Raw genomic sequence first — 23,505 nt, 5'->3', positions numbered from 1 at the left:
TTTAGTTTTGCATTTAGTATCTAAAGACTACAAGTGAGACCTATCCTGTTCTTTAATTATCAAAGCTATGTCCACTAGACCTTGATCAATGCTTTCATTCATTTTATGAACACCTTGTTTATGTGCCAGCCACCATCTATACTCTACATCTAGGGACAGGAAATCAAGACATGAAAACCTTGGCTCCCAAAATGCCTGAGGGGAAACATACAATGAGCACACAGTAATTAGTTCTCTGAGACAAGCTGCTTTCAGAGCAAAAGAAGTGCACATAACCCAGATGTGGAATGTTATTGAAGGTTTCCTGGCATCAGACAGTCTTAGTCAAGCAGAGAAGGGGGCAGAAAGAACTGGAGCATAGGCACATATCACTCAATGAAATACCGTCTATTTTTATCTCTCACAGTCATGATATATCTTGCTTCTACTACATAAGAGTCCTTGTGGCCAGGGACCCTTTTAAATCCTGTTGTACCTTAGTGAACACTTTGTAAAATTAAGGTTTGATCAAAGACTGTCTTACATCCCTAAGTGGCCAATAATAAATACTGTTTGGTAAGGACTAAAGTTACTTGGGGGCTGTGAGATTTATTTCTTCCTTCCCATTAAGTATATGAAAACGTAAATGCTATGGTCCTTGAAGCACACTTCAGTTGGTGGATCCCTGCCACCACCCTGTGCCCTAAGCTAAAATCAAAGATCCAGCTAAAATTAGGATCAGACACTGGTATAACATTATGGATGGTTTTGTAACTCACCTTATGCTTCTAAGTTCTCAGAGTTGCATTCCACCATGTGTGGGGGTTTTTTTACAATAAAAATTTAAAATCCTCTTATTTATATTTTTAAACACCTTTCTTTCTTCCTTCCTTCCTGAGCCAGAGTCAAGAGTCCCACCGATGTTTAACCAACTGAGCCACCCAGAAACCCCTAAAACCCTTTTAAAAAAAGGAAAATGATGGGGGCATCTGGGTGGCTCAGGCACTTAAGCTTCGACTTTGGCTCAGGTCATGATGTCACGGTTTGTGGATTTGAGTCCAGAGCCTGGAGCCTGCTTCAGATTCTGCGTCTCCCTCTCTCTCTGCCCCTTCCCTGCTCGTGTTCTCTTTCTGAAAAATAAATAAACATTAAAAAAATTTTTTTTTAGAAAAAGGAAAATGATGTTAAAATATTGAACACTATTCACAAAGCTCCTGTTTTCAAAAATAGCATTTGGGCTAACTGACGTATTACACTCCTAGACCAGACAGAAGTTCAAAAACGTTCCCCAAGAGGATATGAATAAAAATAACTCGATAGGACCACCTTCACTACTCGGACCTGTAGGGTAAAAAACCACACTCCTCTTCCTAGCTCCCGGGGATTCCTTGGAGCCCCGCCTCCGTACCCGCCCCTCGTGGTACGCCAGTACCGCGACTCCGCCCCTCTCTCGCGCTCTCGTCGGAGAGCTGGCACGCCCCCGAGCCCTCGCCACGCCCTAGCGTCCGTCCCAGCACCGCCCAGTCTGATGGTGCGTGCCTGCGCGCTCCGCCCCCTGGCATCTGCCCTTTCCCACCCCAGGCGCAAGCACACTCGGTCCCGCCCAAGCTCGGGCACGCGCAAGCCGGCCGCACCCAAAAGCCGCGCCCCTGGTGACCTTGTGCCCAGCTTCTGACTCCAGCCCCGCACGCTCTCTGGCACCTGCCCCGCCCCCTGGGCGCGCGCCCGCCGTTCCCGAAAGCCCCACCCCCCCGGCACGCGCCCGTCCTCCCGAAGCGCCACGTGCTCGCTGGAGGGCGGTGCTGGGGCCGAGCCGGGAAGATGTTCTTGCTGCCCCTTCCGGCTGCTGGGCGAGTCGTCGTCCGACGTCTGGGCGTGAATCGTGTCTGGGGACGGGGTTTCGCTGCCGCAGACATGACGAAGGTGAGAGGCCGCCGCGGGAGTCCGGCGCGGAGCGACCGGAGCTTCGGGGCGGGTCGAGACCGCGGTGTCCGGGCTTCTGCGCCAAGTTGCCGAAACCGGTTCCAAAGTTCCCTGTCTTTGCCGAGCTGGGCTCTGGCAGGGGCGGGCGGCTTTGGGCTGCCCATCCCCCGAGCATTCAGCGGTGCGCTCCCTTCCTTCTTTTGCTTGGGGGAGTGCTAGGATCCGAGCTCTGGCCGAGAGAGAGTGATAGCTGTAGCTGCCGTGTCCTGATGCATTGTTTTGTTTAGTCCTCGCTGTGTCCCAGGAAGGGATGGTGCCAGTGTGGCTGTCACAGTAGCTAGGACGAAGCTCACATTTCGTGAGGTGCAGCGCAGCGTCCTCTAAGGTCCCAGAGGCGGCCAGCCTCGGGCCCCACTCCCACCAGCTCCCACCGCCTGCTGAAGTGGAAGACCAGGAAAACAGGTCCACCGGGAGCAAATTGCCTGAAAGAGTTTCTAGAGGGAAAATAGTGTCTCTCTAGGGAAAAGGGCTTTGCACAGACACCTATATCTTCGTGAAATCAGAAGAAGAGCGTCTTGGCGGGAGAAAAGCCTTTTCCATCCAATTGATCAAAAAAAAAATTATGAAGGTCACTATTGGGGTGAGGATCTGGAAGGGGGATGGTCCGGTGAAAGGAGCACAGACTTGGGAGTCATGCTTGAGAACCAGAAAGAATGACCCTGGTGAGGAATATTCTAGATGCGGCTTGAGCTCAGGCCTCCCTCTGTATGGCAGGTGGACCAGATACTTTATCCCCTGTTCTTTCCAATACTGTGCAACATCCTATCCAGACAGCAGCTGGCTCCCGTCTCCTCAGTTCCTCATTGGTTTCACCAAATACCGGGCAGTGGGCAGTCTTAGGAAGATTAGAAGCCGGGAAAGCTATGCCGAGGAAGCGGTGTTTTTGTTTGATGGAAAAGAGAAAGGATGCTGTTTGGTCCAAGTACCAGTGTGATTTTGTGGCAAAGATGAAGGACTGTCAGAGAAGGTAATTAGGATTCTTGCTCAGTTCTGTTATTGCACATGGGCTAGTATTACTGCACCAGGTTTCTGTCTCCTGGTCTGTGGGAAGAAGAGTACATGTCCTTTCTACCTCACAGAGTTGCTGTAAGGCAGAAAACATTTTAAAGTCAAAAATTGTCATGCAAAGGCAAATAGTGATTCCTAGGGTGACTTCCTTATTTCAGTTGTTGGAGACTTGACGGGTAAGCCGCCTAAGTACTGGGCACAGTGCTCTGCTCCTGCCTCTCTGTGAAGATGCCTCCTTTTTCTTTTCTTCTCTTTCAGCCTATGAGTTGGCCAGAGTGCTTATTTGTATTGGCAGGTGCAGCCATTGGCTTTGCTGTGATCGCATCCCAGGATACCTGAGATTTGCATTTGAAGATTGTGGGGAAGGGAAAACTTCCCTCTACTTGGCTGGGTTCTGTGGCTGGACCTGGCAATTAAACGGACATATGACAGATTAACAGGGAAAAGCGAACAAAATTTTTTTGATGTTTTTACACGTACATGGGAATTTTCAAAAGGAAAATGAAGACCCAAAGTGCCTGAGGCCTAAAAGCTTACATACCTTTTTAAACAGTGAGAAATTGTGGGGGTGTGACAAGACAAAGGGGCTTGGGCTGGGGCAGTAAGCTATGTAACTGACTAGGAAGTATATGGGGGAAATTAATGGAAGATAAGGGTGATTTTAGTAGGTTTGTTTGTGTAGGTCCGTTTTAATGTCAACTCCCAGTTTCTGGTGATAAGAATGTTCTCTTCTCAGTACAGGAAAGTACCTTTCTTATGGGAAATTTTTTGCCCTGCTTTTAGGTGGAAAGTGGGATGTCAGAGAGCCTTTCCTGCACCTGCTTTTTATTCATGTGTCTTTAGCTCAAAATAATCAGTATGCCCAAGTGACATATTTTGGGGTGGCCTGTTCTGAACCCCTTTTGAGGTCTAACTTGGTTAAAAAATGAATTTGTTTTCTTACACAAAACACCTTTCTGCCCTTCTTTATTTGGAAGTAAAAAAGAAAACGCTTTATTTGGTGAAAGTCATTTGTTGGCAGAGACCAGGAAGACCCAGGACAGGTAGTACTTACAGCCTTGCTTTGGCAGGAATTTGAAACTTTTAGGCAGGATGTGAGTGTAGCGGACTGCCCAGCACCTACTTCTTTTTCAGCTTTGTCCTTGAGGGGAACGCAGTTTGTGTGGAATTATTTGCTGCTTCTGGAATGTGGGGACCTTTGAGTCTCCCTAAGGGATCTACTGTAATTATATTCTTTTTTTTTTTTTTTTTCCGGCTTATTCTTTCTCAGGGTCTTGTTTTAGGAATCTATAACAAAGAAAAAGAAGACGATGTGCCGCAGTTTACAAGTGCAGGAGAGAATTTCGATAAATTAGTGTCTGGAAAGTTGAGAGAAGTTTTGAACATGTAAGTATTCACCTATGGGTTCTGGTTTTTAAAGCGCCCTGAAATCGAAAGAGAATTTTTTTTTAATGCTTTGTTAGTAGATAAAAATGAACGGAAGTAAGTTGGCTGCTATCTTCTCAGTAGAAGTGAAAGTATTCATTCCTGGAATGCACTTTGGTACTTTGCCTTTTAGTAGGGTGGGTGTACAATTCTGGGAAGTCAGGCTACTTCAGATCACAAACATGTTATGAGAGACTGACCCAGAAGGATCTGGAAAGTACCAGATTTCCTTAGCTCACCTTCTTCCTACCCGCCTGTTTTCCCACCAGCCTGTCTACCTCCTCTAATGCCCCTTCACTTACGGGGGACAGTGTCCCTGGACTAGTTCAAAACTGCTTGAGGGTGTCACTCCTTTCTTGGCATGCCTTGGGTTTCAGGAGCTTCTCAGAGTCTCAAAGTGAATCACCTGGGGGTATAGTTGGACTACAGATTCTAAGTCAGTAAGCCTGGGTGGGGCCTATAGTTGGAGCACTTTTGGTTTAGCTACAGTTTAAAGAAGGTAGGGAAACATTGGAGTTTCTAAGTCCTTCTGAGCTGCGGGCCACTTTTGGCAGAAAGAGAAGTGTTAACATAAAGCCACAGCAAGTACATACTATGTGGGTTATAGATCAACCTACTAGAATCTAATAGATGTAATCTGATAATCGTAGTAATTGTCTCATCACCGGGCAACAGAACTTGTGTCCCTTCTCAATGACCAGTCCTTCACCAGTAGACCACCTTCTCAAATGCTGTGATTAAGTCATTAATGCAAAAGCCAGCCTGACAAAGTATAGTTCAACCTGGCCTTCCTGACCGATAACTATCAGCCCTGGGACCAGGGCATCCAGCCCTCTAGCTATAAGGCTTTGCCATCTGCTTTGTTTTGAAATTGAACTGTATCCCATCTGTATATAACCCCCCACCCGCCCCAACAGTCTCCAGGCTGAACACCGCAGTCAGGTCAACCATGACGAAGATGGGAGATTCAGGCTCGCCTTCATCTGGGGCTCCGCTCTCCTCTGTAGCCACACGTTACCCATCCATGGTGTTGCTTCCTGTAGTTGTTTTCATATAAATTTGTATGAACTGTAATGTGGAAGTTTGCTGAATAATTTTTGAGCTAGAATTAGAAGTGCTGCAGCTGAAAAATCAGACCTGTGAGAATTCTGTATGTTGATAAAAGCATAAATGCAGCAAACTCACAGAAGCAGCAGAGTATTATAATAAACCTAAGGTGTGAATATGTCACTGCCCAAAGGAGCAGAGCAAACTAGATTTTAAAACCTATTTCCTCTTGTTTTAGATCTGGACCTCCTCTGAAGGCAGGCAAAACCCGAACCTTTTATGGTCTGCATGAGGTATGAGATGAAGATTAGGTTCATTTGGCAAAGCCTCAGTGAGCACCCTCCTGAGTGCCAAGTATGGGGACTGCGTAGTCATGGAGAAAATTTCCTATCAGATTGTTTGCATGCTTTTGTCACCGTATTAAGCCATAAATACTAGTTAGATTTGACAGGCAGTTTGCGGTCAAATAGCACAGCATCTCCTGCATTCCTCAGTCTATCGACTTTCTTTATTCAATTGCCATAGAATTTCTGTACTCAATTACATAGAATTATTTGCAGGATTATCTTCACTCTACCTTTTAAATACACAAGTGATAAAATTTTACCAAGATACAGGGTAAAAAAACCAAAATAACCGAATTACACGGTGAAGTTCCTGTGCTGAGGCGAAGGTAGTTGTGTGGGAGCTCATGTACCATTCCTGCTTGAAAAGGATGTTTTAAAGACAGGAAGTGGTTGATTTTGTGTGTGTGCCGAACAGGACTTCCCGAGCGTGGTGGTGGTCGGCCTCGGCAGAAAGACAGCTGGAATTGATGACCAGGAAAACTGGCATGAAGGCAAAGAAAACATCAGAGCTGCTGTGGCAGGTCATTACCGTTGTGAAGTGTAAGGTTGATGGAGAATCTGGAGGATGTCGTCTTTAAATTCTCTCTTCCCCTCATTTTATCCTCTTAATCACCACCCGACTGCGGTCACAGAGAAAACCCTCATCTGAGTAAATATTCAGTTTCTCTTACACCGTATGCCTGGCCTTATGTTGGCTACAGAAGGTTAGCTTATGGAGTTTTAGTTTGGGTATTTCCATAGCTTGTGTTTGGAGCTTTCAGACCATTTATTCACTCGTGTAGTAGGACCTTAGAGCTCGATTTTACCAGAAAGTTACAGTGGATTTTCTGCTTTTTGTAATACGAACCTGTTGTTGCCCAACTTCTAAATGATGTGGATTCCTCTTTTTTACCAGTCAGAGAAAAGGGCTGCAAAGTGCAGGGTGCTTGTTTATTACTGCTTACCAAAGGTAGGTGCCTGTCCCACTTGGCCGTGTGCGTGGTTTACAAGTTGAGGAAGACACAGCTGAGTCACTGCAAAGCTGAGCAGCAGAGTGAGGCCTTTACCACAGAGACTGTGGTTAAAGACGCTTTGAAGACATCGCCGAGGCGGTGGCAATTAGCTTGACTGATCTTTGGCTCTGTGTATTTCATCTGTGCTTGCTAAATCTACTTTCAAAGTTCACGGGGAGTGATTCGTTCATAACTTTTATTTGCAACTTTTTGCTGACCTGACCTTAATAAAGTGCTGTGTTACTAATGTACTTGACTCAGTTCTTTGCTATTGCTAATCTGGCAAGCTCTTGGTGACTGGGAAGCTTCATCAGGAGATTGTAGTGTTTCTGAAGTAATATGGTGACAGCAGCCACTTCTGATGGCCCCCTCTGCCAGGAGCTAGATGCGTCCTTTTGTCTGTGAGTCTGTCTTCCCACAGCCTGTGAGGCATGTACACATCCTCACTTTACAGAAGGAGAAATGGAGGCTCAGAAAGGTCAAGTGTCAGCTGGGATTTGAACCCCAGTCCTCTTTTCTCAGCCCACAACCATGCCTCTGCCTTTCGCTAGTGAGTTGCCTCTGACTGACTCCAGTTTTCTGGTTCCTCTGTCCTTCTGAAGCGGGGTGCAGGCAGATTCAGGACCTGGAGATCTCTTCGGTGGAGGTGGATCCCTGTGGAGATGCGCAGGCGGCTGCAGAAGGAGCAGTGCTCGGTCTCTATGAGTATGATGACCTGAAGCAGAAGAAGAAAGTAGTTGTATCGGCAAAGCTCCACGGAAGGTGATGGAACGAAGCCAGGCCCGGGGTTGCATTTCTTGACCTTCAGATAGTGGGACATTTGGATATGACCACATACGAGCTTTTCAGTACGGGCACTGCCACATGGCTAATCTGTGACCTCCCGCATCACCTTAGCCATTTTAAGAGTATGGTAACTGTCCATGTTCTGCTCCTGGCTTTCACCATGTGCACGTTTTGACCCATGGCTTCTCACTCCCTCCATGCTTGCTGGTTACTAGGAAGCCAGACCCAGTTAGCTCTCTGAAGAGGGAGGGAATAAGGTGACAGGTAGGTCCCAGCAGGTTTCTTTCTTTCTTTTTTAATGTTTATTCATTTATTTATTTTTGAGAAAGACAGCATGATCCAGGAAGGGGCAGAGAAGAGAGAGGGGGAGAGAGAGAGAGAGAGGGAGAGAGGGAGAGAGGGAGAGAGAGAGAATCCTAAGCAGGCTCCATGCTTTCAGTGCAGAGCCCAACTTGGGGCTTGAACTCACAAATCATGAGATCATGACCTGAGCTGAAGTCGGACACTTAACCAATTAAGCCACGCAGGCGCCCCCCAGCGGGTTTTGATACAAACAGTTTTCATTTAGCCAGCATCTGTAGGCACTGAGTTAAATTCCAGGATACACAGAGGAAGAGCTATGGTCCTTGCTCTTGTGGTCTAGTGGGGAGACTCATTTCTCAGCCGACTTAATGAGCACCTGCTATATTGCAGCCCTATCCTGGGGTCTGGGAGATAAAGCCTCTCTTGTTAGGAACAGACAGAGGTGACACCTTCAAGAGGTGGGGCTGTGAGGACACAGCCCGGTGGTTGGCAGCTGTCGTGGACTGGTTTGGAATGAGGGCCCCGTGACCAGTCAGTCGGGCTTTGAATCCTGGCTCCCCTGCCTGCTGGCTGAGTAACGTCAGCGAAGTGATTGAAGTCTCCGTTACACGTTCTTCGTTTGTTCAGTAGAGCTGTAATTCCAGCCTCCTAGGGCCTTTATGATGATGGAAAGACACTGTCAAGCGTATGGCACATGGCAAACCCTCCAAACTACGAGCTGTTTTATCTGTCTCTATGCCACCTGTATTAGTTCCTGTTGTGCATAAGGAGAGCTGGTGGGGGCGGGGGGTGGTGGTGCCACCTGGTTGGCTCAATCAGTTAAGCATCTGACTCTTGACTTCAGCTCAGGTCGTGATCTCGTGGTTTGTGGGTTTGAGCCTCGGGTTGGGCTCTGCATTGATAGGAGCCTGCTTGAGATTCTCTCCCTCTATGTCCCTCCCCCATGCACACTTGCTCTCTAAATAAATAAATAAATAAACAAACAAACTTTAAAAAAAAAAAAGAAAGGAAGAAGAGCTGGGATCGTGAAACACATGCGCATGTCCTTTCTCTTAAAGCTGGTCATTGCCCTTCGGTGCGGTGGTGTTCAGAGCCCTGACCCAGGCACAGAGAAGGCAGAAAGACCTTCACGTCCACTTCAGGACTTTGCAGTGTGCTTGCTCTCCAGTGAGCACTGGGGGCTGCATCATCCCTGATGCAGTGAAGGAAGACAACACGGGCCTTTGGAAATGTGGAAACCTCCTCCATCAGTGTGTGTTAGAGTTAGGGCTTCAGAGACCCCATCAGTCCACCCCTTGTTCATGCACATGAAATGCAAAATGCTTACCACCTCTGACTCAGCTCAGCAAGGGCTGTTTTCTAGCTCTTATACGTTGCCCCCCCCCCCCCCCCCCCAGGTCAGAGCACAGAGAATGATCCAGGTCCCATGTGTCCGTTTTGCACCTGTAGTCTTTGTCTTTTGTTTTTATAGGGTAAGGGCCCTCCTAGTTGCGACACAGTTAGTGTCTTGACAGGTTGTCTCGTGGTGACCTTGTGCTTTCTTCTACCAGTGGGGACCAGGAGGCCTGGCAGAAGGGAGTCCTCTTTGCTTCTGGACAGAACTTGGCACGCCACCTGATGGAGACTCCAGCCAATGAGATGACGCCAACCAGATTTGCTGAAATTATTGAGAAGAATCTCAAGAGTGCTAGTAGTAAGACAGAGGTTCATGTCAGGTAATTCAGCGTCATGTCAGTTACCCCAAAAAGAAACCTTGTGCCCATTAGCAGGCACTCTTCATTTCCATCTCCCCACCCAGCCATCAGTTGGTGAACATTCGGGTGCTTCTCTACCTTTTGGATACCATGAATAATGCGGCTCTGAGCATTGATGTCCATGTTTTTGTATGAACATATGTTTTCATGTCTCTTAGGTGTGTACCTAGGAGTTGAATTGTTGGATCAAATTGTAACCGTTTAGCTTTTTGATAATTTGTGTATCTTGTTTTGGTGAATTATTTCTATCGTTTTTTGACATAAGTAAAGAGCACAGCGTGCCTAAGTTGGCATGAAATGAGAATCTCTGCCTTGTAGATTCCTAAATTGGGTACCAGAGCTGGTTCCTGGGCAGCCCTGTGTGGTCATCGTCAGCAGCTGGGCTGTGGGAGGTAAAAGCTACCCCTCCAGGTTCTGTTACCCTCTTGTGATCTCCCCATAACCCTGTAAGCAAAACAAGTCTGACCTTGGGGGAAATTTATGATTAAAATAAGTCAGTGGATATTTGCTTTACCTAGATAATTGTTTACTACCAGTGTTGTATCTCAGGGGAGCTTCCATTTAAAATATCTTCAGTACTTAGTTGTGACTGGAGTTCACGTTATTTGGGGAAATCCCTATGGTCTAGATAGAGTGAATAAAAATGTATAGTTTTTAGAAAATGCAGCACTTGATAAGATAAAATCCAGAGCTTGATAAGATATTTGGAACAGTTAGCATATGTTTAATTTGTAGCAACATTTAGTCTCTCTATAAAGGTGTCTTGGCAAAGACTGTTACTTTTTTGATCTGAGGAGACACCAGAGCTACTTTGTGTCAGCGGATAGTGACTGTGTGGTTACACACCAGTGAGGGTGCCTCCTGTGTGCCTGGGAATTGGGCACACAAATGCGGATGGTGGTGGTCCTTGACCTCAAAGAAGTGAGGAGCTTACAGGAAGGAACAGGCAGGAAAATGGGGGTGTGCGGAGGATCCTGCCCAAGCAGATAGTCAAGGAGGGTTCTGGGAAAGTTGAAAAGTTTGCCAATGAAAAGGGTGCCTAAGCAAAGTCTGGAGGTTCCTTGGAAATTAGCAGATGGAGAGAGTGGGGTGGGGCATTTCAGGTGCAGAAGCATGTGTTTGGTGGTCCCTTGGAAACTGCGGGGCTGGTGGCCCAGCCAAGGGGAGGTTCAGCCAGAGAGGAGGTGGGTCAGGTTGGTATAATTCATTAAACTGAGGCAGCTGCATCTGACGGCTGTAGTGTGGATGGGTACGAATCAGAGAAATACAGACAGGACTTCCAGAAGGACAGGATTTTAACAAGGCATCAAGTACTGAGTTTGTGATTAAAAAATGCCCATGTTATACAGCCTTGCTGCTTTTGAAGTGGGTTTTGTTTTGTTTTTAATTGTCAACCTTCTGTCTTTATGTTCTTTTCTCTCTAGAGTCTGGCAGCCATCTCTCCATGACACAACCCTAGTTTAATAGTTTCTTTTTTTTTTTTTTTAATTTTTTTAACATTTATTTATTTTTGAGACAGAGAGAGAGAGAGAGCATGAACCGGGGAGGGTCAGAGGAAGAGGGAGACATAGAATCTGAAACAGGCTCCAGGCTCTGAGCTGTCAGCACAGAGCCTGACATGGGGCTCGAACCCACAGACCGCGAGATCATGACCTGAGCCGAAGTCGGACGCTTAACCGACTGAGCCACCCAGGCGCCCCCCTAGTTTAATAGTTTTAACGAATGGGCAGTCAAGTGTGGGAGGAGCACTCCTTGGATATGGCTGTTTCTGCTTGGCCGGTAGGAGTGTAGGATTTCTCTCCTGGCCTAGTTACTGTGGCCAGAAACCAGTACAAAGCCCTTTGTATCCCTTGCCTACGAGGAATAGCGATATGGCGTCTGTTTTCTGGTTGGCACCACCATTAGATCATCCCCAGCGATCCCGTGTTTGTTAAATAATTACTAGTTTTCCCATTTCAAGCAGACATCTCAAACTGCAGTTGAAACCGTGAGAAATGGTGTCACAACATTGAAAAGATCAAATTCCAGCAATTCTAAAAAAGCAAAGAAAGGCGATACTTTAGTTCACTCATTGAAGTGTAGCTTTGTGGGGGTTTTTCTTTGTTGTTTTCTTTTGTTGGTTAGGTTTTTTTGGTTTTGTTTTTTTTTGTCATTTTAGAAATACAAAAAATAAAGCAGTGGACCCTGTGACTGTTTTTAAGCACCATCTGTGGTTTGAGAGCCTCGCTAACTTTATCTTGCGTTCAAACTTTGGATATGTGTGAGCAGGTGAGGGGGAGCAAATCAAGTAATAGGCACTTACTGAGTCTGTACTGTTGTCCGACATTGTATTACGCACCATGGATGAGCTCTCTTAGTAATTCTATAGTTAATCTTCGGACAGATGCATCTTTGACCTCATTTAATAGATGAGGAAACACTTAGAATCAAGTGACTGGCTCAGGAACATGCAGAAAGCAATTAGGAAGTGATCATTGAAGCATTGTGTCGCACATTTTAGGAGTTTTACGTGCAGATGAGCTTTTTCTAAGCTACTTTGAAATAGAGCTGACCGCAAGTGTGTTGACTTTTCACCTTCTCTGCCCTGTAGACCCAAATCTTGGATTGAGGAACAGGAAATGGGATCGTTCCTAAGTGTGGCCAAAGGATCCGATGAGCCTCCAGTCTTCTTGGAAATTCACTACAGAGGCAGCCCCAATGCAGGCGAAGCACCCCTGGTGTTTGTTGGGAAGGGAATTACCTTTGACAGGTACCTCTTTATGTCTTTGCTTTGTATTTTGGTGAATGCTTTGTGTGGACTTGTATTGTTTATGTAAAGTTTGCTTCAAAAGCACAGTGTTTGGTCAAATCTTACGTTACTTTAAATGTATTACTGTGTGTCAGAGACTCTGTTAGGCACTTTACATATGTCACCCCTGGTCTATCCTCTAGGAGTTAGGCAGACATTGTATAGATAAGGAAACCCCGAGTTGGAGAGGTGAAATAATTTGCTCAGAGCCCCATAACTAATACCTAGTGTTGGAAGTCAAATTTGGGTCTGTCTTTAATATGACTTGATCTTTCCACCATACACTTTGATTCCCCGTGTGGATGTTAAAGATCCCTCGTGTGGATGCAGGGATGCAGCTGTTTGGACCATACAGCCTCCTGTCTGCCCTGTTTCACGTTGCTTTGTTTAGCTGACCAGCCTGGCTTCCATTGACCCTGTTAAGCCGTAAGTATTCCTTAGAATTGGAAACTGACTGTTTCAAGCAAGCAGAAACTGAGGCGGAGAAGATGCTATGGGTATTTCCGGAGGAAGCGTTGGCTGCTGAATACTAGCTCAGAGATGCCAATTGAGTGTGAGAGTTAAAAAGGATTACTTGGCCAAAGATTGCGGTGGATAAAACACGTGAGATTTTCGTTTTGCTTTGTTTTAACTATGGGACTTCTCAGGGCACAGGATGTAGCATTTTCTAAATTCCCTTCGGTGGGAATTTATTTCTCGTGGGACTCATGGTCCCTGGAAACTACTTTGGAAAATGCTGCTACGTGTCCGTTAAATCTGGGTGTCCCCAGTACGCGTGCACACCCATTCAGAGACTCTGGTACGTGAATGGAGTGTCCTTACAGGAGTGTGCTGGGCACGGTGACGCCCGTCCTGGGCAGAGCTGGCTGCCAGCAGAGTCTTCCTGATGTTAGCCTCCTGTGTCTTCCGCCCACAGGTCCACCTCCTCTCCTTTGAAGCATTGGGCTCCAAACGATCCTCAGTAAAAGATTCAAGCTCATACTATTCAAAATATGCACATTGATTTTCAGTTCCATTCATATGCTATTGTCACTTAAGTGTTTATTCTAAAACACTATGGCAAGGAAAAATTAGAGCACAAAAATGGTGCTGTGTTTAATGGTCTTGCCAATTGTGATGATTTTATATTGTCTTGGGCTCATATCTCAATGCAGCGTTAACGTTCAGTGTGAAGTTTATTGTTAATTCAATTCCATACTTGAGTGTTTGCTGTGAGAATTTTGAGCAAGGAGACCTTGGTAAAGTAGAAAGCTTCCTCGCAGGAGTGACAGGCTCAGATAAAGCCTGTCTGGGAAGGGAAGGAGAGGGTAGTGCAGCAGGGAGTCGGGCAGAGGAAGGAAGGACGGTGGAGGCTGCAAGGCAGGAAGGACGAGGGAGCCCCTGGAGCTGAAAGAGCACCTACAGCAGAGCCTCACAGGGAAGAGGACACAGTGGCTGGAGAGGTTGGTAGAGCCGGGTCCTTCTGGGACCGGTGGCATTTTGGACTTGGCTCTAAGAACAAACAGTATGAAGTAACTGAAGGGTTTCTAGCCAAGGCAAAGGATGACATGGGATTTATGTGTGTAGTGAAATTCATCCTTGAAGTATTCAGTTTGAGGAGTTTAACAAATATGCATAGCCCTGCACCAGCCTCCGCTCCTGTGAAAACAGAATCCTTCCATCACCCCAAACACCGGCCTGGTGCATTTTGCAGGTGTCCCTTTCCCACCCCTGCCTCAGGCCACCAGTCATCTTTGTGTGGCTGTGGATGAGTGTTTCTTGTTCTAGAAATTCATTCTCATGGGATCTTTTAAGTCTTCTTTCTTCTTTTCTTCTTTTAAGCCTTCTTTCTTTCTGCATCGTGTCTGTGACATTCACTCATGTTGGTCACATCAGTAATTGGTTGCCTTTTATCACTGGGTTGTATTCCGTTATATGGAAACACCAAAGTATATTCATTGTAACTGCGTGTTTCACTATACACAGTGACCGAACTTCTCCACAGTGGTTGTGCCATTTTGCATTCCTGCACACAGATCCAGCTGTGGTGCGTCCTCCCCAGCCCCTGATACTGTCATTCTTGGATTCTAGCTCTTCCTGGGGATGTGTGGCATAGCTCGGAGGTTCATTTTGAGTGTGATTAGTTCCCTAATGACTAATGGTGTTTAGCATTCTCACTGAGAGAATTGGCTGTTGGTATATCTTTAGTGAAGTGTCCAAATCTTTTGCCTTTTTTTTTTTTTATAGGACTGATGGTCATGCTGAGTTAGAAGTTTTTAAAACTATACATTGTATACATTGTTGTATTCTAGATAATAAACCCTTTGTGGGATCAGTATTTGAAAGTATCTTGTTTTCCCCCACTCTCAGGCTTGACTTTTCATTTTTTTAAGTGACCTCTTTCGAGGAGCAGTTTTAATTTTGATGAAGTGTAATTTATCAATTTTTACTTTTATACTTCATGTTTTTGTTGCCCTGTTTAAGAAATTATTGCCAACGCCCAGGTCTGTGTTTTCTTTTCTAAGTGTTACGGTTTTAGCATTTAAGACTATGATCCATTTTGAAATTTTGCATATGCTGTGAAAAGCATGGCGTTTTTTGTTTTTTTTTTTCTTTCCATATGGATGTCTTTTTGTTGCAAACCTGTCTCTTTGAAAGACTGTCCTTGGGGCGCCTGGGTGACTCAGTCGGTTAAGCGGCCGACTTCGGCTCAGGTCATGATCTCGCGGTCCGTGAGTTCAAGCCCCGCGTCCGGCTCTGTGCTGACAGCTCAGAGCCTGGAACCTGTTTCGGATTCTGTGTCTCCCTCTCTCTGACTCTCCCCCTTTCATGCTCTCTATCTCAAAAATAAATAAAAACGTTAAAAAAAAAAATTTAAAAAAAAAAAAAATTTAAAAAAAAAAAAAAAAAAAAAAAGAAAGACTGTCCTTTCTCCATTGAACTACCTTGCACCGTTGTTAAATCAGTTGACCATATAATTACGGGTCTAACTCTGGCCTCTTTGTCATTTCCCCAGGACCTTGCAACCAAGTGTCTAATGTGTACAGCTTTGTCTTGAAATGTTGTAACATGACCCTCCAGTTTTGCTCTTCTTTTTCAAAATTCTTTTGGCTGCATCATTTGCATTTACATATCAATTTTAGAATCCGCTTAGGATTTTTTATACACACATACACACACACACACACACACACACACACACACACACACACACAGAAAGCCTGCTGGGATGTTGGTTGAGATATTTTGTATTTTGGTAAGAAAAGTCGTTGTGTGGGTAATGAAATGAAGGGGGTAATAAGATTGACATAGGGAGACCTTAATACATAGGAGCTGCGGCAGACATCTCCATGACGTGATGATGTCCTCACTAGGATGGATTCAATAGAAATGGATGGATTTGAGAGCAGTCTAACAGGTGAGCAGTGAGAACTGCTGCTCTTTGGTGGTTACTTTGAACTGTAGTCCCATGAATGGGAGGTTGAGAAGGATGTGGCCAGTAGACAGAATGACCTCATGTACCAGTGTGTTTCCTTTGCCCCCATGGGGTTCTCCCTGGACTTCTTGGACCAACAGTGTATTTCTTTTCTTATTCTGAGCCAGTGGATCGTCTTTAATTCTAGGTGTAATTGACAGCCATCTAATTATCCAGAGCTTCTGAGATGAGTGAGAATTAGGACCTACTCTCTAAGGAAAGCAGACCTCAGTGCAGGGAATAGACTCTGGAACTGCCAGGTCAGGTCAGCAGCACATCTCAGAACTCACAGTGCGAGCCCCAGCTCCAGGCCCAGCCTGCAAAGCCTGTGGCTTCCGGACTCTTGCAGACTGGAAGCAGAAAAGTCACTAGGTAGTCAGAGAAGCCTGTTTGGGGCAGTAGTTTAGGTTTCTTGCCAACTGAAACCCATCTCGGCTCTCGGGTTTGAGCACTGTCTTTAAGGCTTCTGGGGAGCATCTTCCTCATGCCTCTGCCTGATTCAGGTTGTATTTTGCCATCAGCAGGATGGAGTGCATCTTAGGGGTGTCGGAAGGAATTGTCCTTGTGTCCTTCTGTGGCTTGCGAGGGATCCTCCCAGTCTTCTGAGCTTGTTGGCTTTTCTTAACAGTTTGTGACCCTCAGGTTCAATAAGTTGACTGACTCACAAAATTTGCTGAAAAGACACGTCTATGTGGGTGTCAGGAGCTAATGAGCTAATACAGAGATGGGTTTGAACAGCACCGGTTACATGACTTAGTAATGGCTCCACTGACACTGCTGTGTTTCATTCAACAAGAAATAAAATGAGCCGGGACACCCATTTATGTTTTTATAAAGACTGTGATACCATCTTTTAAAATGTTAAGTCATTCAGATTCTCAATTTAGAAACTTGAATTTTCTTTGCCAGGTAGATGATGCCTCAGCTTATATATTCTTTCTTAAAGGGACATGAGCCCTCTCTTTCGCCACTGATACGGCTGCTGTCCTTTCCCCCCACAGTGGCGGCATTTCCATCAAGGCCTCTGCAAATATGGACCTCATGAGGGCTGACATGGGAGGAGCTGCCACCATCTGCTCAGCCATCGTCTCTGCTGCCAAGCTGAACCTACCCATTAACATCGTAGGTGAGGGGACAAGGGGCGTGTCCTGGAGAGTTCTGGAATCCAGTCAAATGGCAGAATGAGCAGCAAACATAGTTTCCTCTAACCTGAAAAAAATCAGGAAATGTGTTTGTTTGTTTTTTTAAGATTTAATTAATAAACTAATTTAGAGAGCAAGCGAAGGAGGGGCAGAGAGACAGGGAGAGAGAATCCCAAGCAGGCTTCGTGCTCACCATGGAGCTCAAGGAGGGGCTCAGTCTCACGACCATGACATCATGACCTGAGCCAGTATCCACAGTCGGCTGCTTAACTGACTGAGCTTAACCAACAGCTGCCCCAAGAAATGGTTTTTAAATAGCTTTTCCTCGAGCAGAAGCTGGTAGCTAAGTGTCTTCTTGTCTGGACTGGTGGAGTTAAATGTGGGCCGTAACTAGAATTGAGTTTTTGTACTTCTGCAGACGGTGGTTAGCAGTCAGGGGCACCCAATGTGGGGCTTGTGACTTAACTCCAGTGAAAACTGCTCAGCAGTCTGGGTGGAAGAACACCTCCAGCTCATTCAGGGGTGGCCTCATCGGGCTTGTGGCCGATCACAAGGCATGAGATACAGAAAATGCCTGGGACACAAGAAGTGTTCCGTCCACAGCCACCCTTTGTGTCATTCAGGATGACAGACGCTGCTGGGGGCTCGCTGTGTCGCAGGAGTGTGGGGATGGCGGGGGAGGACTTAGGTTAACTGACTGCCCGGTGTCCCATCCGTGGTTTATACCAAGGGAAGGTGAACTTGGAAGTCAGGTCTGTTTCACAGGTGCCTCCCCCGTCCTGCCAATATCCTCGTCCTATTTTGCTGAACTTTTGAAAGTAAGTTGCAGACATATGCCAGGTCACCCCTGAATGCTTCAGCGTGTGTCTGTCTCCTAAGAACAAGGACACCCTGTGCAACAACAATACCATTATTTCCAGGAATTTGATACACAGTCCCCTAATTCAGACTTCCCAGTTGTCCACAAAAATGTGTATTTTGTGCACACAGGCACACACAAGTTTTTATTTTTGAAATCTGAGAGCCGGTTAAGGATCACACATTGCATGTGGTTGCCATGTCTCCAATTTTTTTCTATTTTGGAATCTTTTCCTCCCCTTTTATTTTATTCTTTCATGACATTGGCAGTTTTGAAGGGTCCAGGCTTGTCTTGTGATGGTCCACAATTTGGATTTATTTGGTTGTGTCTTCAGGATAGAATCAGATTAGACTCCTTGATAAGAACGCTACATGAGTGTGCACTTCCTGTTGCTGGTGCGCATGATGTCATTTGGGTCACTGGTGATGCTAAAGTTGATCACTTGTTTAAGGTGATGTCTCTGGCATACTTCTGATGGCCCACCAGTGGCCTCGGTCCTCAGGGGGGGTGAGTTTGGACCCGGCACATTCCATGTTCATTCATATATGCTTTTCCAATAGGTTTGGCCCCTCTCTGTGAAAACATGCCCAGCGGTAAGGCCAACAAGCCTGGGGATGTCGTTAAAGCCAGGAACGGGAAGACCATACAGGTATGTGAGTGGAAAACAGCCCTCCCCATTCGGGTGTTCCTAAAGGAATCCCCAGTGGCCACATAAACACACTTGAAGGGAAGCAGAGCGTGAGCTCCATTTAGAGGAGGGCGGTGTCTTTATTTAAGTGGCCTTCCATGCAGTTAGAAGTATTTTATGGGGAATTTTAAGAACATTTTCCCTGTCTTACTGTTCCTCCTATGTGCTATACACACAAGTTACAAGTCTGCAGCAGGCCCTGTAGAGCACAGCAAAGCAGGAAAGCGAGAGCTGTCTTTACCTGTGCCATGATTAGCTTTTTCTGTTTTGGTGTTCAGGCGGGGCACACCGACCTGAATCATGGACTCTGCACTCCTGGTGATGTGGCAGCAGGTTCTCTGCTGGGGCACCTGCATGCATGCACGCACTGCCCATAATGCCTGGGCCTCTGTGTAAAAGTAGGCAATATAATATATATAAAGTTGCTTAAGTTGCAAAGAGTTCTGTCTGGAGATCCAGGCTGCCCTTTCACTGTAACTTTCTTAAACTCTTTAGCCTCTTTGTTTTCAGAAATCTTGAAATCTTCCTTTATCCTGTGAGAAACTTGTTGGTAAAATGGACCAGACATTTTCTATTTATTCTTGCTTTCAAAGCCATGAATGAGCGTTTGGTCATCAGCTCTGGTACAGGGCTTATTAAAGCATGTTTGCTCTTCAGATTAAATCCGTTCCTATTCTTTTTTTTTTTTTTAATGTTTATTTTTGAGAGAGAGAGAGAGAGAGAGACAGAGTGCCAGCAGGGGAGGGGCAGAAAGAGAGGGAGACACAATCCGAAGCAGAATCCAGGCCCTGAGCTGTCAGCACAGAGCCCGATGCGGGGCTCAAACTCACGAGCTGTGAGATCGTGACCTGAGCCGAAGTCGGCCACTTAACCGATTGAGCCACCCAGGTGCCCCTAAATCCGTTCCTATTCTAATTGAAGTATGTTTTGATACCGAGTAACAGATATCACACTGGCTTTTCTTACATTTAAGTTGAACAGTGTTGTATCCAGTTTTGATACTCATTGTTTGTGTTATCTTACCCTTTTTTTTTTGACCCTTCTCTTTGCAGATCGATAACACGGATGCAGAGGGGAGGCTCATACTGGCTGATGCACTTTGTTATGCGCACACCTTTAACCCAAAGGTCATCATCAATGCTGCCACCCTAACAGGTCAAACAGCCTGCTTTTCCTACCTTTGTTTGAGGAAAGCTGTATTTGTTGGCATAGGGCGCACACGTTAACTCAGGGCGTGATTTTGCTGAACGTGGGCTCGCTCCACTTGCATTCAGACATCTTTCACCAGAGGAATCGTTCTGCAGCTTAAACTGGTTTGGACGTTGGATTTGTGGTTTTAAAACATCTCAGGGTATATCTCTTAAAAAAAAGAAATAACAAGTGGGTTGTATCAGCCCACCCAGAGTGACATCTAAAAATGACACGAGATGTTTGTGGTGTTATTGCTATTTGATACAGACCCGAAAAGGTTAGTGATAAATCCCCAAATCGGTAGCTGTTTGGGTTAATCATAACGTACCGATGCCAGCTGAGTTTTCTGAACTTCCTGTACTTGACGTTACAAAGAAACAAAAACCTCGGAGGGTGGGTAGGGGGGTCCTCATTTAACAGGCGGTGTGGTTCGAAGCATAAGCTCCAAGGCTGGCTTTGGGCGTCTCCCGCTTAATGGTCGTTCAGCCTTGGGCAAGTCACCTGACCCCCTGGAGCATCAGTACCTGGGACAAAGTGCATTTGCCTGGCAGATTGGGAGATAGGGAGTTTTTAGAAAGCCTAATACAGTGCCCACACGGGGCGGGCATTGGATGAAGGAAGGCTGGGCCACCACTGTTGGGTAGAGTAACAAATTCATTCCCAAAGGGGTGACAGCAGACACTGCCTTGCTGCACAAAGCGAATGTTAGGAGTCTCATCCAGCAGTTCTCTTGCCGAGATTTGTTGTTTCTGCCTCTGTGAAGGTTAAAATTCAGACCATTTTTTCTCTTTTGGTTTTTATTCTTCTGATCATGTGAGCCTTTACTTTAGCAGAAATCAGTTCATGTTTTCCCTTTTATGTGACTGTAACAATACTGCATAGATTTATTTGCTGGGAGGCCTTTTTTTAAGCTAGCATTGTAGTATTTTTGTGGTCTTTTGTCTTTCTGTTTGATTTAGCAAACACGTGAGCTGAAGGGTGGAGGTGCTGAGGCTGGTGTTTGGGGGGTGGCAGTGAGGTGGGTGGTATAGTGCACCTTTCCTGTAAATGAGGAAGCACAGTCCCCCCCCCCCCCTTTTTTTTTTTTTTGTCTAGTCTAAGGGTGAGAAAATTGGTCTCAGGTAACTAAGAGCAAGCTGATGGGTGAGCCTTTACACTGCCCAGATGTTGGCCCAACGGAAGCTCCCCACACAGTGACTGGCCCCTTCTGAGTTCCAGTAGCTGTGATCAAAGGGGGCGGTAAGAAACACTTTCCAACCCCAGGTTCATGGTGGGAGGAGGTACATAGTCTTCAGAGATAAAGGACCTAATTTTGAAACTTGTCCTGCATCTTAACAGCATGTGACTTTGAACAAGGCCTCAGTTGTCTCATCTGTAAAAAGGGTATAATAGCACCCCATTAACAGGAGGGGTTTCTGTGCGGATGAGGTGAGATGATCTAGGTTGATGTTACTGTCCTGCCAGACACTGAACCAATGTTACTGTCCTTGAAAAGGCAGGCCCGTATCAGACCGTAGGAATGATGGCGTGTTTAGGGGATGACCATTCAGTCATGTTACCTGTTTTCATTTCATTTCATTTCATTTTTCTAGTGCAACTTTCTGATTTGGGATGGAGTAAGAGGGGTGACATCCTTGGAGCTTTGATGTTTCTGTGAGACTATGACAGTTCTGGTAACTTGATCAGTTAGTACCTCAATAAACGGCTCCAAATGGGCCTTGGAAAAGAAAACAGAAAGTATGCCTCTGCTATTGGTAATTCTGAAATTGGTGATGGTACCAGTTCTGTAATTATGTAGAAAATAGATCATTTTCGGGGCGCCTGGGTGGCTCAGTCGGTTAAGCATACGACTTCGGCTCAGGTCATGATCTCATGGTTTGAGTTCAGGCCCTGTGTAGGGCTCTGTGCTGACAGCTGGGAGCCTGGAGCCTGCTTCAGATTCCGTGTCTCCCTCTCTCTCTGCCCCTCCCCCGCTTGCACTCTGTCTGTCTCTCTCAAAAATAAATGAACATTAAAAAATTTTTTTAAAAATTAAAAAAAAAGAAAATCATTTTCTTTTTTTTTAAAATTTTTTTTTTTTTTTTTAACATTTTATTTATTTTTTTGAGACAGGGAGAGACAGAGCATGAACAGGGGAGGGTCAGAGAGAGAGGGAGACACAGACTGAAACCAGCTCCAGGCTCTGAGCTGTCAGCACAGAGCCCGACGCGGGGCTCGAACTCACGGACCGTGAGATCATGACCTGAGCCGAAGTCGGACGCTTAACCGACTGAGCCACCCAGGCGCCCCAAGAAAATCATTTTCTAAAGTAGGTAATGAAGTCAGCTTCAGAGCCTTGATCTCAGTTGGATCATATTAAATATCTATGTGTATCACTTCCTATTCCTTTAGTAGAAGATATCACATTCTTATTTGAGGGCTGGGCGTCTTGTTTGAGAACTGCTGCTTGAGCTGGGATCTGAAAGCAGAGGCACCACTGGGTGGAGGAGGGAAGGAAGAGCATCCCAGCAGAGGGCACCCTTCACTTAAGGGCTTATGGGGGCAATGGTGAATGGGACTGAGGAGAGCACAGTGCAGCTGGGGCAGGCACACAAGGCCGACATTCTAGGAGGTGCCAGACCCCGGCTCCACCTTGGCATGTTACTGGGTATTGTCCTGAGCCAAGTGCAGCAGGAAACTCTGGGACAATGAGATCAAGTTTGCTCCATGAAACTGGCGCCATCAGGGCTCATGCTGGCCGTGTGCAGAATGCACTGGAGAAGGGCACGAGGTGACTGGCAGGCCAGCTAGGCGGTGAGCAGTGTGTACTTGCTGACTCTTGTGGATGTGTGAGTGCGTGTGTTAGGATGAATGTTGTAGTATCTGCAAGTGGCCTCAAAATAATCTGTTGAGCAGGAGGGGGGTGGGCGGGTGGGGGGTATAGATGAAACAAGCTTGCCCATGAGTTGGTTACTGTTGATGCTGGTTAATGGGTGTCTGTGCATGTATGGTACTATTCTCTTTGTGTATATTTGGACATTTTTATGAGTTTTTTGTTTTTTGTTTTAAAGACCATTATTACTGTAGTCCAGGTGGTGGATAACAGTGGTAACAGTGGTGGAAGAGAGCAGCAGATAGGTTTGAGAGAGAATTGGGAGGTAGAGAGTAACAAAACCTGAAGGAACAAATGACCCAAACAGACCTGAGTTACCAAATGTCGTGCAGAATTATGGGTTTTTGCATATGGGTCACCAGTTTTTGTTTTAGATTGTCAACTGTTCAAAATTCCTTATTATTAACCAATTATTAATGTAGTTTACTTGTGATGTTTTGGGCAAAAGGTACAATCCATGCACTCATGGCACAGAGTAATCGGATACCAAAGTACTGCTCTCTTTCCTGAAGAGTCAGCTTATTCATGGCATGGGTGTGGTGATGGGTTGATCAAGATTAACAAAATGAAATGATTCCTCTAAGCTTTATTTCTTTTTTATTATTTTTTATTTCTAAATTTACATCTAAGTTAGCATATAGTGCAACAATGATTTTAGGAGTAGATTCCTTAATGCCCCTTACCCATTTACCCATCTCCCCTCCCACAACCCCTCCAGTAACCCTCTGTTCTCCATATTTATGTCTCTTATGTTTTGTCCCCTTCCCTGTTTTTATATTATTTTTGTTTCCCTTCCCTTATGTTTATCTGTTTTATATCTTAAATTTCTCATATGAGTGAAGTCATATGACATTTGTCTTTCTCTAATTTCACTTAGCATAATACTC

The 23,505-nt window shown here is 45.7% G+C and overlaps 1 protein-coding gene across 1 annotated transcript in view; it reads left to right on the top strand.

Moving 5' to 3' along the window:
* Nucleotides 1-1,749: 1,749 nt before the first annotated feature.
* The window catches only part of LAP3 (leucine aminopeptidase 3), a 29,914-nt gene continuing 8,158 nt past the window's right edge, over nt 1,750-23,505 (top strand). The window contains exons 1-10 of the mRNA XM_015542715.2: nt 1,750-1,902; nt 4,241-4,356; nt 5,681-5,735; nt 6,205-6,310; nt 7,384-7,543; nt 9,421-9,585; nt 12,215-12,373; nt 16,868-16,992; nt 18,428-18,516; nt 19,608-19,710. Of these exons, the coding sequence (XP_015398201.2) occupies nt 1,801-1,902; nt 4,241-4,356; nt 5,681-5,735; nt 6,205-6,310; nt 7,384-7,543; nt 9,421-9,585; nt 12,215-12,373; nt 16,868-16,992; nt 18,428-18,516; nt 19,608-19,710 (1,180 nt within the window). The 5' untranslated portion in view covers nt 1,750-1,800. The remainder of the gene's footprint in view (nt 1,903-4,240; nt 4,357-5,680; nt 5,736-6,204; nt 6,311-7,383; nt 7,544-9,420; nt 9,586-12,214; nt 12,374-16,867; nt 16,993-18,427; nt 18,517-19,607; nt 19,711-23,505) is intronic.

The sequence above is a fragment of the Panthera tigris genome, chromosome B1, assembly GCF_018350195.1.
Source record: "Panthera tigris isolate Pti1 chromosome B1, P.tigris_Pti1_mat1.1, whole genome shotgun sequence".
NCBI classification, from domain to species: Eukaryota; Metazoa; Chordata; class Mammalia; order Carnivora; family Felidae; genus Panthera; species Panthera tigris.
The sequence above is the reverse complement of the archived record's forward strand: the minus strand, read 5'-3'. Positions and strand labels throughout refer to the sequence as shown.